Source organism: Oncorhynchus mykiss, chromosome 19, assembly GCF_057628025.1.
Source record: "Oncorhynchus mykiss isolate SJ-2025 chromosome 19, ASM5762802v1, whole genome shotgun sequence".
In the NCBI taxonomy this organism is placed as follows: domain Eukaryota; kingdom Metazoa; phylum Chordata; class Actinopteri; order Salmoniformes; family Salmonidae; genus Oncorhynchus; species Oncorhynchus mykiss.
This window is the reverse complement of record NC_143040.1, coordinates 48,664,579-48,680,259: the sequence shown is the minus strand read 5'-3', so window position 1 is coordinate 48,680,259 and position 15,681 is coordinate 48,664,579. Positions and strand designations below refer to the sequence as shown.

Genomic DNA, 15,681 nt, shown 5'->3' with positions numbered 1-15,681 from the left:
TCAATCAACAGATAACCCCTCGCTCCTTTGGGAGACCTGTAAAGCGTATGCCAGGGGTCTGATTATGTCATACACAGCTACTAAGAGACGGAAAAAGCGTGAAAAGCAAAAAATGTTAGAGGGTGAATTAGGAACTAAAGAGAAGGACTACATTAAAACGCCCACTCCTGCCCTATTAAAGGAAATATCAGTCATTAGATCAACGTTAGACTCTCTCCTAACACAGGACGCTGAAAAGAAAATGAGATTTGTCAGGCAAAAGCTATATGAACATGGCGATAAGCCAGGAAAGTACTTGGCATACCTAGCTAAAAAGAGAGCTGACTCTCAGTCAATTGCTACTATTACTGACTCTGATGGTAATCATTTATATGAAAATAAATTGATAAGTGACTCATTTAAGAAATTTTATACAAATCTTTATGCCTCAGAACTGCCAAATGATGCACCCAAATTAATGGAGAACTTCTTTTGTAAGATTGAGCTCCCTACTATCTCCGAAGAGCAGCGGTCCCTCCTTAATGCCCCTATTACCAAGGAAGAGATAATGTTCGCAATTAAGAATCTGCAAAATGGTAAGGCCCCAGGACCAGACGGGTTTTGTAGTGAGTTCTATAAAGAGTTCCATGGCCTGATCCTTGAGCCATTGCGTGATATGTTTAATCACTCATTTTCAAATGACCAACTCCCTCAAACGCTGAGAGAAGCCAACATTTCACTTATTCTCAAAAAGGGAAAATGTCCAGAGTCTTGTTCCTCGTACAGACCAATTTCCCTTCTGAATGTGGATAGAAAATTGCTTTCTAAAATTCTAGCCACAAGATTAGAGGACTCACTGCCACTAATTGTGAGAGGAGACCAAACTGGCTTCATTAAGGGCCGTAAGTCATGCAACAATGTCAGGCGGCTTCTTAATGTAATTCAAGCTTACCAACAAAGTGCTGCGGATGGTCTTGTGCTCTCCCTAGATGCTGAGAAAGCATTTGATCGTGTGGAGTGGTCTTACCTATTATTTGCTCTAAATAAATTTGGTCTGGGTGACAACTTTATAAAATGGGTGAAAGTTTTATATGATGATCCTCAGGCTGCTGTTCTTACTAATGGGCTACGGTCAAATAGCTTCTCTATACACAGAGGTACCAGACAGGGCTGTCCTTTATCCCCCCTCCTCTTTGCACTCGTTATGGAACCACTGGCCGAGGCCACCAGGGTAACGCCTGCTATACAGAGGCTGCTCATTGGTGATGTTCACCATAAAATAAGCTTGTATGCTGATGATGTCCTGATATTCATCTCTAGTCCCGAGACTTCAATTACAGCTCTTATTAATATTATTGAATTATTCAGCGAATTCTCAGGCTACAAGATTAACCTAACTAAGTCAGAGGCTATGCCACTTGGTAGCCTGCACTCTGTACCTAATACTTCTCCCCCCTTCCCTTTTAAATGGTCTCCCTCAGGTTTCATGTATCTGGGTATATTTGTAACTCCTAAATTCCAGCAAATGTACAAAGCCAATTTTGTTCCCTTGTTTGATACAATAAGACAGGATCTGGAGCGCTGGAACTCTCTCCCGATTTCTTGGTTGGGTAGGATATCCCTCTTGAAAATGAACATTTTACCTAGACTACTTTACCCAATCCAAATGATCCCAGTATTACTCTCCAATAAGGTAATAAAGGATGTAAATGGATGGCTAAGTTCCTTTATATGGAGTAAACGCAAGCCAAGACTTAAGATGGCAATATTGTAGCTGCCAAGTTCTATGGGCGGCTTGGACCTGCCCAATATCAGGTTCTATCAATGGTGTGCCCACCTTTGTTATATTTCTGACTGGATCACAAATGATGACTCCTCTATTTGGTTAGACATTGAAACTTCTCTTTCAAAATACCCCTTACAGGATCTTTTATTTTTCAGAAGTTTCAAGTCTGTAGAAGATCACTGCAATAATCCCGTTACACTTAACACACTCAAAGTATGGAGGTCAGTTCAACGCTTCCTGGGAAGGTCCAAACTAACCTCTGCTCTTACCCCAATTCTTAACAATCCAGATTTCAGTCCAGGATTGCTGGATGCCGGCTTTAACTTTTGGCTTAATAAGGGCATACGCAGGCTAAATGACTTATTTGTTGATAAGATTTTGTTGTCATTTGAGCAGATGGTCGAGAAATATCGACTCCCAAAGCAGGACTTTTTCCGCTTCCTACAAGTAAGACATTATATCCTGAAAAGCACCACCTTAATTGGTAACCCTGATGTGTCTGTCATTGAAAGAATGCTTTTTTCCCCACAAAGGAAAATGTCTGTAAGTCTGTTTTATGATACTTTAAGGTCCCTTTCTGCTGTCAACACACAGAGGGTGAAACAAGTGTGGGAGAAAGAATTGTCTGTTACTATTGACGAAGAGATGTGGGAGGACATTTGGAGATATGCAAAAACAATATCTATATGTAATCGTACTAGAGCAATCCAATTAAGAATAATACACAGATTGCATATATCCCCAAATCGCAGACATGCTTTTAGCCCCACTTCCTCTTCCCCTCAGTGTCTTAAATGCAAAACTGATACAGGCACTCTAACACATTGTTTATGGTCATGTACCAAAATACAAAGATACTGGTCTGGTGTTCTGCAAGAAATTGAAAAGATCCTAGGGGTTGATCTAGAATTGGACCCAGTTTCTTTACTGTTAGGTCTCCCTAGTAGGCAGGTTACTTCTGTGGGTAAAAGGAGGCTTTACAACATCCTTACCTTCGCAGCGAGGAAAAACATCCTTTTACAGTGGATTAGTGATAAGGTTCCTTCTATTAAAAGATTGGCATAAGATACTATTTGAATGGGTGCCTCTGGAATATCTGACATGTACATTGCATTCTAAAACAGACCAGTTCTACAAAGTATGGGAACCTTATCTAAATTACCTAGAACCTGAGGTATCAGCTATTATGCTGCAAGGATTCTCGTAGAATGACGGGGATGTATGTATTTCAGAACTACACTGTACGTTCCATGTGTGGAACCTAACCTCTTGGTTTAAACTGAGCTTTTTTGTTTAATTTCTGTTTGTAAGTTTGTTTAAAATGTATGTATTGAGAGACGCAATGATGGTGATGGGGTGAGAGAAGCACCGAGCGGGAAGAGGAAAATGGTGTACGTATGTATGGGCGTGTGTGTGTGCGTACGCGTATATACGCATGAGTGTATGTATATGTATGGGTGTGTGTATGTATGTGTGTATATATATATATATATATATATATATATATATATATATATATATATATATATATATATACATACATACGCGTAGATACAGTGCCTTGCGAAAGTATTCGGCCCCCTTGAACTTTGCGACCTTTTGCCACATTTCAGGCTTCAAACATAAAGATATAAAACTGTATTTTTTTTGTGAAGAATCAACAACAAGTGGGACACAATTATGAAGTGGAACTACATTTATTGGATATTTCAAACTTTTTTTAACAAATCAAAAACTGAAAAATTGGTCGTGCAAAATTATTCAGCCCCCTTAAGTTAATACTTTGTAGCGCCACCTTTTGCTGCGATTACAGCTGTAAGTCGCTTGGGGTAAGTCTCTATCAGTTTTGCACATCGAGAGACTGAAATTTTTTCCCATTCCTCCTTGCAAAACAGCTTGAGCTCAGTGAGGTTGGATGGAGAGCATTTGTGAACAGCAGTTTTCAGTTCTTTCCACAGATTCTCGATTGGATTCAGGTCTGGACTTTGACTTGGCCATTCTAACACCTGGATATGTTTATTTTTGAACCATTCCATTGTAGATTTTGCTTTATGTTTTGGATCATTGTCTTGTTGGAAGACAAATCTCCGTCCCAGTCTCAGGTATTTTGCAGACTCCATCAGGTTTTCTTCCAGAATGGTCCTGTATTTGGCTCCATCCATCTTCCCATCAATTTTACCAATCTTCCCTGTCCCTGCAGAAGAAAAGCAGGCACAAACCATGATGCTGCCACCACCATGTTTGACAGTGGGGATAGTGTGTTCAGGGTGATGAGCTGTGTTGCTTTTACGCCAAACATAACGTTTTGCATTGTTGCCAAAAAGTTCAATTTTGGTTTCATCTGACCAGAGCACCTTCTTCCACATGTTTGGTGTGTCTCCCAGGTGGCTTGTGGCAAACTTTACACAACACTTTTTATGGATATCTTTAAGAAATGTCTTTCTTCTTGGCACTCTTCCATAAAGGCCAGATTTGTACAATATACGACTGATTGTTGTCCTATGGACAGAGTCTCCCACCTCAGCTGTAGATCTCTGCAGTTCATCCAGAGTGATCATGGGCCTCTTGGCTCCTGGAGAGAGTTTGCTGCACTGAAAGTAAAGGGGCTGAATAATTTTGCACGCCCAATTTTTCAGTTTTTGATTTGTTAAAAAAGTTTGAAATATCCAATAAATGTCGTTCCACTTCATGATTGTGTCCCACTTGTGGTTGATTCTTCACAAAAAAATACAGTTTTATATCTTTATGTTTGAAGCCTGAAATGTGGCAAAAGGTCCCAAAGTTCAAGGGGGCCGAATACTTTCGCAAGGCACTGTATGTGTAAGTGGGTGCTGTTTTTCTTCTTTTTTTCTGTGTGCTTTGTCTCTGTTGTTGTATCTCTTATATGGGTGAAAATTGTGAAATTCCAATAAAAATACTGTTAAATTTTTTTTTTTTTTAAGTTCATTTGTGGAATTTCTCTCCTTCTTAATGCGTTTGAGCCAATCAGTTGTGTTGTGACAAGGTAGGGGTGGTATACAGAAGATAGCCCTATTTGGTAAAAGACCAAAATCATATTATGGCAAGAAAAGCTCAAAAAGGCAAAGAGAAACGACAGTCCACCATTACTTTAAAGACATGAAGGTCAGTCAATACGGAATTTTTCAAAAACTTTGAAAGTTTCTTCAAGTGCAGTCGCAAAAACCATCAAGCGCTATGATGAAACTGGCTCTCATGAGGACCACCACAGGAAAGGAAGACAGAGTTACCTCTGCTGCAGAATTTAAGTTCATTGGAGTTAGCAGCCTCAGAAATTGCAGCCCAAATAAATGTTTCATGGAGATCAAGTAACAGACACATCTCAACATCAACTGTTCAGAGGAGACTGTGAGTCAGGCCTTAATGGTCGAAATGATGCAAATAAACCACTACTAAAAGGACACCAATAATAAGAAGAGACTTGCTTAGGCCAAGAAACATGAGCAATGGACATTAGACTAGTGGACATTTGTCCTTTGGTCTGGAGTCCAAATTGGAGCTTTTTGGTTCCAAACGCTGTGTCTTTGTGAAACGCGGTGTGGGTGAATGGATCATCTCCGCATGTGTATTTCCCACCGTAAAGCATGGAGGAAGAGGTGTTATGGTGTGGGGGTGCTTTGCTGGTAACACTGTCTGTGATTTATTTAGAATTCAAGGCACACTTAACCAGCATGGCTACCACAGCATTCCCAAGAAGGGGGGTGATGGAGTGCTGCATCAGATGACCTGGCCTCCATAATCCCCTGACCTCAACCAAATTGGTTTGGGATGAGTCGGAACGCAGAGTGAAGGAAAAGCAGCCAACAAGTGCTCAACATGTGGGAACTTCAAGACTGTAGGAAAAGCATTCCAGGTGAAGCTGGTTGAGACAATGCCAAGAGTTTTAGTTACTACACCATTTCAAATGTGTTATTTCATAGTTTTGATGTCTTCACTATTATTCTACAATGTAGAAAATTGTAAAAATAAAGAAAAATCCTTGAATGAGTAGGTGTTCTAAAACTTTTGACCGGTACTATACATTACAAACATTTTATTTATGGTTTACAGGATATCCATCAAAAAGCAACTACACTACATGACAAACAGAATGTGGACACGTGCTCGTCGAACATCTCATTCCAAAATCAAGGGCTCCCTTTGCTGCTATAAGATCCTCCTCTCTTCTGGGAAGGCTTTCCACTAGATGTTGGAGCCTTGCTGCAGGAACATGCTTCCATTCAGCCACAAGAGCATTAATGAGGTAAGGCACTGATGTTGGGCGATTAGTCCTGTCTGGCAGTCGGCATTCCAAATAATCCCAAAAGTGTTTGATGGTGTGGAGGTCACGGCTCTGTGCAGGCCAGTCAAGTTCTTCCACATCAATCTCAACAAACCATTTCTGTATGGATCTCACTTTGTGCACGGGGGCATTGTCATGCTGAAAATGGAAAGGGCCTTCCCCAAACTGTTGCCACAAAGTCAGAAGCACAGAATCACCTAGGATTTCATTGTATGCTGTAGCGTTAAGATTTCCCTTCACTGGAACATAGGGACTTGTCTGGGAACAGCCCCAGACCATTATTCTTTGTTCACCTAACTTTACAGTTGGCTTCATGCATTCGGGCAGGTAGCGTTCTCCTGACATCCTCCAAACCTAGATATATCTAGATGGTGAAGCACTCCTGAGAACGCGTTTCCACGGTTCCAGTGCTCCAGAGTCCAATGGCGGCGAGCTTTACACCACTCCAGCCAACGCTTGACATTGCGCATGATGATTTTAGGCTTGTGTGCGGCTGCTTGGCCATGGAAACCCTTTTCATTGAAGCTCGCTTGGAGGGTTGTTAACACAGTGTCCAAAGAAGGGCCAGAAGTATACAAAATGGTGTCGTCTGCATAGAGGTGGATCAGAGACTCACCAGCAGCAAGAGCGACATCATTGATGTATACAGAGAAGAGAGTCAGTCCAAGAATTGAACCCTGTGGCACCCACATAGAGACTGCCAGAGGCCCGGACAACAGACCCTCCAATTTGACACACTGAACTCTATCAGAGAAGTAGTTGGTGAGCCAGGCGAGGCATTTGAGAAACCAAGGCTGTCGAGGCTGCAGATGAGGATGTGGTGATTGACAGAGTCGAAAGCCTTGGCCAGGTCAATGAATACGGCTGCACAGTATTGTTTCTTATCGATGACGGTTAAGATATTGTTTAGGACCTTGAGCGTGGCAGAGGTGCACCCATGACCAGCTCTGAAACCAGATTGCATAGCGGAGAAGGTATGGTGGGATTCGAAATGATCGGTAATCTGTTTGTTGACTTGGCTTTCGAAGACCTTAGAAAGGCAGGGTAGGATAGATATAGGTCTGTAGCAGTTTGGGTCAAGAGTGTGTCCCCCTTTGAAGAGGGGGATGACCGTAGCTGCTTTCCAATCTTTGGGAATCTCAGACGACACGAAAGAGAGGTTGAACAGGCTAGTAATTGGGGTGGCAACAATTTCGGCAGATACTTTTAGAAAGAAAGGGCCCAGATTGTCTAGCCCGGCTGATTTGTAGGGGTCCAGATTTTGCAGCTCTTTCAGAACATCAGCTGACTGGATTTGGGAGAAGGAGAAATGGGGAATGCTTGGGCGAGTTGCTGTGGGGTTGCAGTGCTGTTGACCGGGGTAGGGGTAGCCAGGTGGAAAGCATGGCCAGCCGTAGAAAAATGCTTATTGAAATTCTCGATTATAGTGGATTTATCAGTGGTGACAGTGTTTCCTATCTTCAGTGCAGTGGGCAGCTGGGAGGAGGTGTTCTTATTCCCCATGGACTTTACAGTGTCCCAGAACTTTTTTGAGTTTGTGTTGCAGGAAGCAAATTTCTGCTTGAAGAAGCTAGCCTTGGCTTTTCTAACTGCCTGTGTATATTGGTTTCTAGCTTCCCTGAAAAGTTGCATATCACGGGGGCTGTTCGATGCTAATGCAGAACACCATAGGATGTTTTTGTGTTGGTTAAGGGCAGTCAGGTCTGGAGAGAACCAAGGGCTATATCTGTTCCTGGTTCTACATTTCTTGAATGGGGCATACTTATTTAAGATGGTGAGGAAGGCATTTAAAAAAAATAACCAGGCATCCTCTACTGATGAGATCAATATCCTTCCAGGATACCCCGCCCAGGTCGATTAGAAAGGCCTGCTCGCTGAAGTGTTTCAGGGAGCGTTTGACAGTGATGAGTGGAGGTCGTTTGACCGCTGACCCATTACGGATGCAGGCAATGAGGCAGTGATCGCTGAGATCTTGGTTGAAAACAGCAGAGGTGTATTTAGAGGGCAAGTTGGTTAGGATGATATCTATGAGGGTGCCCGTGTTTACGGCTTTGGGGTGGTACCTGGTAGGTTTATTGATAATTTGTGTGAGATTGAGGGCATCAAGCTTAGTTTGTACGATGGCTGGGGTGTTAAGCATGTTCCAGTTTAGGTCGTCTAGCAGCACGAGCTCTGAAGATAGATGGGGGGCAATCAGTTCACATATGGTGTCCAGAGCACAGCTGGGGGCAGAGGGTGGTCTATAGCAGGCGGCAACAGTGAGAGACTTGTTTTTATAGAGGTGGATTTTTAAAAGTAGAAGTTCAAATTGTTTGGGTACAGACCTGAATAGTAGGACAGAACTCTGCAGGCTATCTTTGCAGTAGATTGCAACACCGCCCCCTTTGGCCGTTCTATCTTGTCTGAAAATGTTGTAGTTGGGGATGAAAATTTCAGAATTTTTGGTGGTCTTCCTAAGCCAGGATTCAGACATGGCTAGAACATCCGGGTTGGCAGAGTGTGCTAAAGCAGTGAATAAAACAAACTTAGGGAGGAGGCTTCTAATGTTAACATGCATGAAACCAAGATTATTACGGTTACAGAAGTCATCAAAAGAGAGCCCCTGGGGAATAGGAGTTGAGCTAGGCGCTGCAGGGCCTGGATTCACATCTACCTCACCAAAGGAACAGAGGAGGAGTAGGATAAGGGTACGGCTAATAGCTATGAGAATTGGTTGTCTAGAACATCTGGAACAGAGAGTAAAAGGAGGTTTCTGGGGGCGATAAAATAGCTTCAAGGTATACAGACAAAGGTATGGTAGGATGTGAATACATTTGAGGTAAACCTAGGTATTGAGTGATGATGAGAGATATTGTCTCTAGAAACATCATTGAAACCAGGTGATGTCATCGCATGTGTGGGTGGTGGAACTGAAAGGTTGGATAAGGTATAGTGAGCAGGGCTAGAAGCTCTACAGTGAAATAGGCCAATAAACACTAACCAGAACAGCAATGGACAAGGCATACTGACATTAAGTTGAGGCATGTTTAGTCGAGTGATCATAAGGGTCCAGTGAGTAGTGAGGTTGGTTGGGGTCGCGCGATTCAGACAGCTAGCCGGGCCATCGGTAGCAAGCTAGCATAGGATGGAGGTCTGTTTTTAGCCACCTCGTGCGTTTCCGTCGGTAGATTAGTGGGGTTCCGTGTGGTAGAGGGGATTAATCCAATTGGCAAAATAGATATAGTTATAACGACCCAAGAAAAATTGTCTGAATAGACCTATTCAGATAGCAGCCGATAAGACAGCTAACGATTAGCGGGCCGCAGATGGGCGTTCAGGTAACGTCGCGACCGAGGGGCCAGTTGGATAACTCCCTCAGGCAGATAACGTCGGTAGTCCAGTCATGAAGGCCCGGTGGGGCTCCGCATCGGCAGTAAAACGGTTCCGGATAGGTGATTGTAGCCCATGAGTGGCTGATGGAACTCTTCAACTGGCTAGCTCCGGAATAATTTATGTTTGCTCCGGGATCGACGTAAGCCAATAGTCACATGGATAGCAGCTAGCTAGCTGCGAGATCCAGGTGTAAATGTCCAGAGCTTGCGGTTGAAATCTGGGGATATGGAGAGAAAAATAGGTCCGGTATATTCTGGTCTGAGTTGCGTTGTACAAAACTGGCGATAGATTTGAGCTAAAGGATAGCTGATGACCACAAACCGTGGTTAGCTGAATACTAAAGTTAGCCACTAAACTGGCTAGCTTCTGGATAGCTTCTGGCAAGCTTCTGGTTAGCTTCTGGCAAGCTTCTGGTTAGCTTCTGGTTAACTTCTGGCTAACTTCTGGCTAACTTCTGGTTAGCTTCTGGTTAGCTTCTATTGTGGATTTCAGATTTGAGGTAAATAAATATATATTTTTTTTAAATTGGTGAGGCGGGTTGCAGGAGAGTGTTTTGAAGTTGAGTTTTTGGGAAAAAATATATATAAAAAGATAGCTATGAGAATTGGTTGTCTAGAACATCTGGAACAGAGAGTAAAAGGAGGTTTCTGGGGGCGATAAATAAAGGTGTAAATATATATACAGGACACGACAAGACGAGGACAAAGGACGTCTAACTGCTATGCCATCTTGGGAAACAGTGAGCTTCTGTGAGCTTGTGTGGCCTACCACTTTGCGGCTGAGCCGTTGTTGCTCCTAGACGTTCCCACTTCACAATAACAGCACTTACAGTTGACCGGGGCAGCTCTAGCAGGGCAGAAATTTGACGAACTGACTTGTTGGAAAGGTGGCATCCTATGATGGTCCCGCGTTGAATGTCACTGAGCTCTTCAGTAAGGCCATTCTTCAGCCAATGGTTGTCTATGGAGATTGCATGGCGGTGCATAAAATTGTATACTCCTGTCAGCAATGGGTGTGGCTGAAATAGCAGTGGTGTCGACATACTTTTGTATATATAGTGTACAGTGGAAAGAAAAAGTATGTGAACCCTTTGGAAATACCTGAATTTCTACATAAATTGGTCATAAAATTTTATCTGATCTTCATTTTATCTCCAATTGCCAAAATTATTATAGCCTAATTAGCATTCAACTGTCTATACATAAATAAATTAAATAATTCACAATAGGCTACTAAAGCATGATTTGGACACAGCGGATCATTAGCTTCCTCTAAGGTGTGGATTGTTTTTAATTGCATCGCCTACAGTTGGATGGAAAGGCAGCACGCACAATTTGGGAAGCGTGCATGGCAAATGCCAAATAGATGACTGTAGAGTAGCGACTTTCAGTGAAAAGTAGGCATATCGCATTATTTAAAAATTTAATCACAGGAAAATATAGTTTGGAAAGCAAATGGCTATTGCTGTAAAGAGAAGTCAATGAAAATACTAATCTGTATTTTAGTTAGCAAAATTCTAAACTTAATTGAGCAAAAAACATTTTATTGGCACCAACAGAGAGCATCGGTGAGTGCTCACTGCGCATATTCACTATTTAGGCTATCATTGATGGGTCAGTGCCACTTAAAAGTTTGTTTTTGGATAATAATTTCCTCCTCCAGTTTAGATGGACGTAATATTATATTTGTGTCTCCCCTTATCGTAGTCTTATCATGGTTAACATCGTTTTTATTGATCTGTTTGTCAGTGTCAGCAGAGCAGGCTACTCTGTAATTTGACATATTAAAAAAGATTATGACTGGAGAGATGAGCAGAAAGTGAAGTAGAATTGCATGAAATGTGTTTCTCCCATGCAAAGAAAACGTATCTGATATAGCTCAGGCCTCTACGGCAATACGCGCTCAGCCATGCATTGAACAGTCTTTTTTGCGAAACAGTGATTGAATTATATTATTAGTCTAAGTTATGACTATACAATCTACTCATCACAATACGAATATTATCGTATAAAAGTCTACAAATGCAATGATGCATGGAATTCTTTATTATAAAGGTGAATTTATGGTGAAAATGTGCTTCGCCAAACTTGAAACTGACTTGAAACTTACTCGTCTTGTTGGCTGAGGAAAAGTAAAATCGACAGTTATACTAACATCTTCAAAGTGCGCGGTAAGGACACACGTCATTGCATCCTCGATGTGCATGTTCTGTTAAGATTACAGGCAAATCCTTACAGCACTGGTTTTAGTCACACAATTTAATTTAGCTAGCTAGGTAATGTTAACTACTTATGTCATCATTAATGCAAGCACATGGCCTGAATGATCGATCTGTGCCAACTTTCTTGCTTTTTGCAGATTGCATATTTTAGAAAACTAAATAAACCCACTAGCTAACATAATAGGCTCAGACAGTAAGTGTTCTTTATCACTTTGGCGCCAGTACACTGTCAGCACATAAGTAGCACAGACTGCTTGCTAGCTAGCTAACGTTAAGTAAATGAGAATGTCATGAGGTCAGGGTTGCTTGCTTGGTGAAGTGTACTTTTGATTATTTACTTATTTGAATAGGCTGGCTGTGGCAAACCAGTCACAGTCAAACCACCATGACCACTCTCTTACGTTGTGACATAGGGCTTAATAATTATGTTCAATGAACAGCTCGTAGAGCGCCCTCTTCAGGCAACCATTGAATTTATTTTTTTAATGGCTGCAAATGAGCAGACGGATTTGTTTATTCTATGTTTAAGTAACGGATGTGAAGCGCTAGCTTAGTTAGCGGTGGTGCGCGCTAAATAGTGTTTCAATCGGTGACGTCACTTGCTCTGAGACCTTGAAGTAGTGGTTCCACCTTGCTCTGCAAGGGACGCGGCTTTTGTGGAGCGATGGGTAACGATGCTTCTTGGGTGACTGTTGTTGATGTGTGCAGAGGGTCCCGGGTATGGGCGAGGGGACGGTTTAAAGTTATACTGTTACATATATAATACTGCTACAAATATTTATGTGAAAGGCTAATAGCGGCTGATAATATCGGTCAACCGATTTATAGGCTCTATCCTAAATATGATTAGGCTATAGTTTACTACATTGCATAGAAATAAATATTTATCACCCATATTTGTCTCCATCTGAAAATCGGCCAGCTCCTAAGAGGGATGGGTTCGGGACCAGTTCTTGCGGGAGCAGGGGGGAGTGGGCTGGTGCGGTATGAAATGCTGCTGGTGCGGGCGGGAGCTGAATTAAGAAATCAGTCCCATGTAGATCTCTATTTACATGGTCTAGTTTTTCTTTCTTCTTATGAAACCCAGAACAAAAAGCACTGTAGGGAAGGAGAGGGAAGTATTTTGATGTTATCGTTTGAAATGTAAATATCTGGCTTGAAGCGTAGCCCGGGGGGACTCAGTGCTCTCAAAGGGATGTTAAACTCGTTCAAGCATTTCCCTGGAGTCAGGTTTGTGCTGTTAAGGAGATTCAGAGAAGCGGTGGGATCCTCAACCGATTCCCTGCCCAATACTGCAGAACAAGCTGTTGAATGGATTTAAGGAATGAATGAATACAGTAGGCTGTCTAGAATGCAAATAGACCACAGGTGACCAACATAAATTTTCGTCATACTAATTGGGTATCAAAGCTGCTGCTGTATGAGCCAAAGTGAGAGAGCTGCCCGGAAGGCACCTCCAGACCTGTCTGCATGAAATCACAGATAGTTACCACCACCATCATCATCTCAGAGTTTCTCAGTCTTAAGGTTTTAAATGTAAAAACATTTTTTTTTGCTTTAGGATGTCAACATTTTCCTTGCAGCAAGTTAGGTGACAGTTAAGATTATGCACACACACCCTTACTCATTACCCAATAGGCACAGAAAGAAAAAAAATCTGCAGAAAAGAGGAACTAACCAGTGCTTGTACAGACATTCTTGCATGAAGATGTAGATATTGTAAGACTACTCAGAGGGTTAGTCAGCGATGTGAAAGCTGATAATCATCAACTATGACTCAGGAGCGAGGTTGCTGGGAGAAACTTCTCCACCCAACCAGACACCACACAGAAACAGAGAGAGTCATGTCTCACGCACAACACAGCATCCACATTTTAACGTTATAGACGGCAGCTTCCTCTGGGTCTGCAGCATGTGTGTGTGTACGCCCACCAGCCAGAAACATATTCACCTCAAACCAGAAATAACCACAGAGTGAAGTCTGAACCACCAACAAGGGGAAAGGGAGCAGAGACCTGACTGTTGGCATGCCTCCCCTACTGAAGAGCAGCCTAGTATAATTAACATTCACTGCCACATTTCAGCAGGGCCTGACTTTCAAACCCCCAGCTGTCAGCCCAAATACACTGGTCTCAGTATCCCTGGCCAACACAGCATCTGCATCCTCCTTTCTGAGTAACTTCACCAAGGAGTGGAGCCGAGACCAGGTTTTGTTGACTCTAGCTCCGACTACATCGACTCACATAAGGTCAATATTTTTTTAAAGAAATAATAACAATAATAATATATAAGGAAACGCCCACCTTGTACCTATGCTTGTCCTCTGTAGTTGTGTGAAACTTCCTTTACAATGAAGTGGAGTTTAGTACAATACCCCCTCATCAACATAGGCACGCTTTCAGAGGGCACAAGAGTCCTCCAAGCGATAGAACATTGGGATGGCAGGTAGCCTAGTTTAAAAGGTTGCTAGATCGAATCCCCGAGCTGACAAAGTACAAATCTGTCGTTCTGCAGCCTGAATAAGGCAGTTAACCCACTGTTCCTAGGCCGTCGTTGTAAATAAGAACTTGTTCTTAACTGACTTGCCTGGTTAAATAAATTGTGAATTTCAATGAAAACCATCAACACTAGGCTAGGCAAGCAGGCATCGAAATAAAAGTAGCTCTGGGTGAGAACACAAACATGTATGGATATTTGGCCAACTGAACTGGTGTTTTCAGTAAGGTCCGCTTCTCAGTTTTCTAGTTAACAATTATATAAATTGATGAACCTGTAGAACCAGTTCAGTGTCCTCAAACTTACCTAGCCGCAGTTCAGCCTAGTGCGTGGTTATTACTGGTTAATAACGTTATAGCAGCTAACGTTAGCTAGCTAGCATAACAAGCTTCCTCAATCGTCCTAGCAACCTAATCTCATGAGAAGTCAATAACAAGTGTCAACAAGAAAACATTTGTCAGATGAATTACAAAAATTGACTTGTGTGAATTGAACAGAAAAATATTTGTTTTAGACGCAATCTCGGCATCAGTCCGTAGCTAGCTAACGTTAATTAGCTGCCAGTGACAGACTCCCCGGTAGTCAAACCTTACCGTTCTGTTGGACATCCGTTGCCCAACACAGTACAGTGAGGAGTTAGTCCGACTTCAATGCAGTTTCCGATTGAAAACACTGAAATGTTGTATATATTCTGAAACAAGTTATTTTTTTTGTTATTTCGACTTTGCGAGAACAGAAACGAAGCTCACTGTCTTGTCTCTTGCGCTGTTCTTCCTGACTGACCACAGGTAGCTGCCACCGCTTTATTGCTTATCGCTGCATCATCGGTGACTAGCTAGCTACATGTACGGGAAGTGATATCTGAACCAAAAAAGTATTACATGATCTTTCATGTTAAATAGACCACGTTTCATTTAACTAGGTCTTATATCACTAGAAACACATTTGTTGGCTACTGAACTGTTGGGCGAAAATGGCGTTACCATAGTTTCTAAACTCAGAGACGCAACATCGCGAGACTTTGGGAACGCTTGCGAAACAGACCAAACAGCCCAGGCCGGGGTTCGAGAAGTCAATAAGAGAAGTTTAAAAAAAATCTTCCTTAGTTGTTAATCTTCTAAAAATATAAAAGGCACAACCTAAATTCGAGCCAATGTATTAAGTAGTTAAAAATATTAGTCCAACCTCGTGAAAGTGATAAACTGACAGGTTCTCCTTTTCGTCAAAACAGCTTTATATTGAAGGAGTGCCTTTGATTTAACTGCCCACACATGCGCAGTTCGACGCTAGACGACAGTAGACCCGGTGACGTGTCTACGCATGAGTTTAGCTAGCCAACGTCGCCTACAAGCGTGAACGGGGATTTCTTTTGGAGAAGCAGTTTTAGCCTATCTTCACACTGTACTGTCTTTAGCGTCACAGTCCTCGCGCCCCAACTCCCCTTCATTTATCATGATGTCATCCAGTTCAGATTAAACTGGCAGTGACACTGACATTTATTGTGATAGCAAACTCAAGAGATTTTAG

General features: G+C 42.2%; 1 protein-coding gene across 12 annotated transcripts in view; it reads right to left on the bottom strand.

The window, feature by feature from the left end:
* LOC110497818 (kinesin light chain 1) overlaps positions 1–15,476 on the bottom strand; it is a 52,218-nt gene extending 36,742 nt beyond the window's left edge. For 7 of the 12 annotated variants that reach the window (XM_090211229.1, XM_090211232.1, XM_090211230.1 and 4 more), the window contains exons 1-2: positions 15,138–15,427; positions 14,748–14,845 (exon numbers count right to left, since the gene is read on the bottom strand). In XM_090211229.1, coding sequence (XP_090067355.1) covers positions 14,748–14,845; positions 15,138–15,140 — 101 coding nt within the window. In that variant the 5' untranslated portion in view covers positions 15,141–15,427. Of the gene's footprint in view, positions 1–14,747; positions 14,846–15,137 lie in introns of all 12 variants that reach the window. The other 5 variants (XM_090211231.1, XM_090211236.1, XM_090211233.1 and 2 more) reach the window with 2 other exon arrangements.
* Between the last annotated feature and the right edge of the window lie 205 nt (positions 15,477–15,681).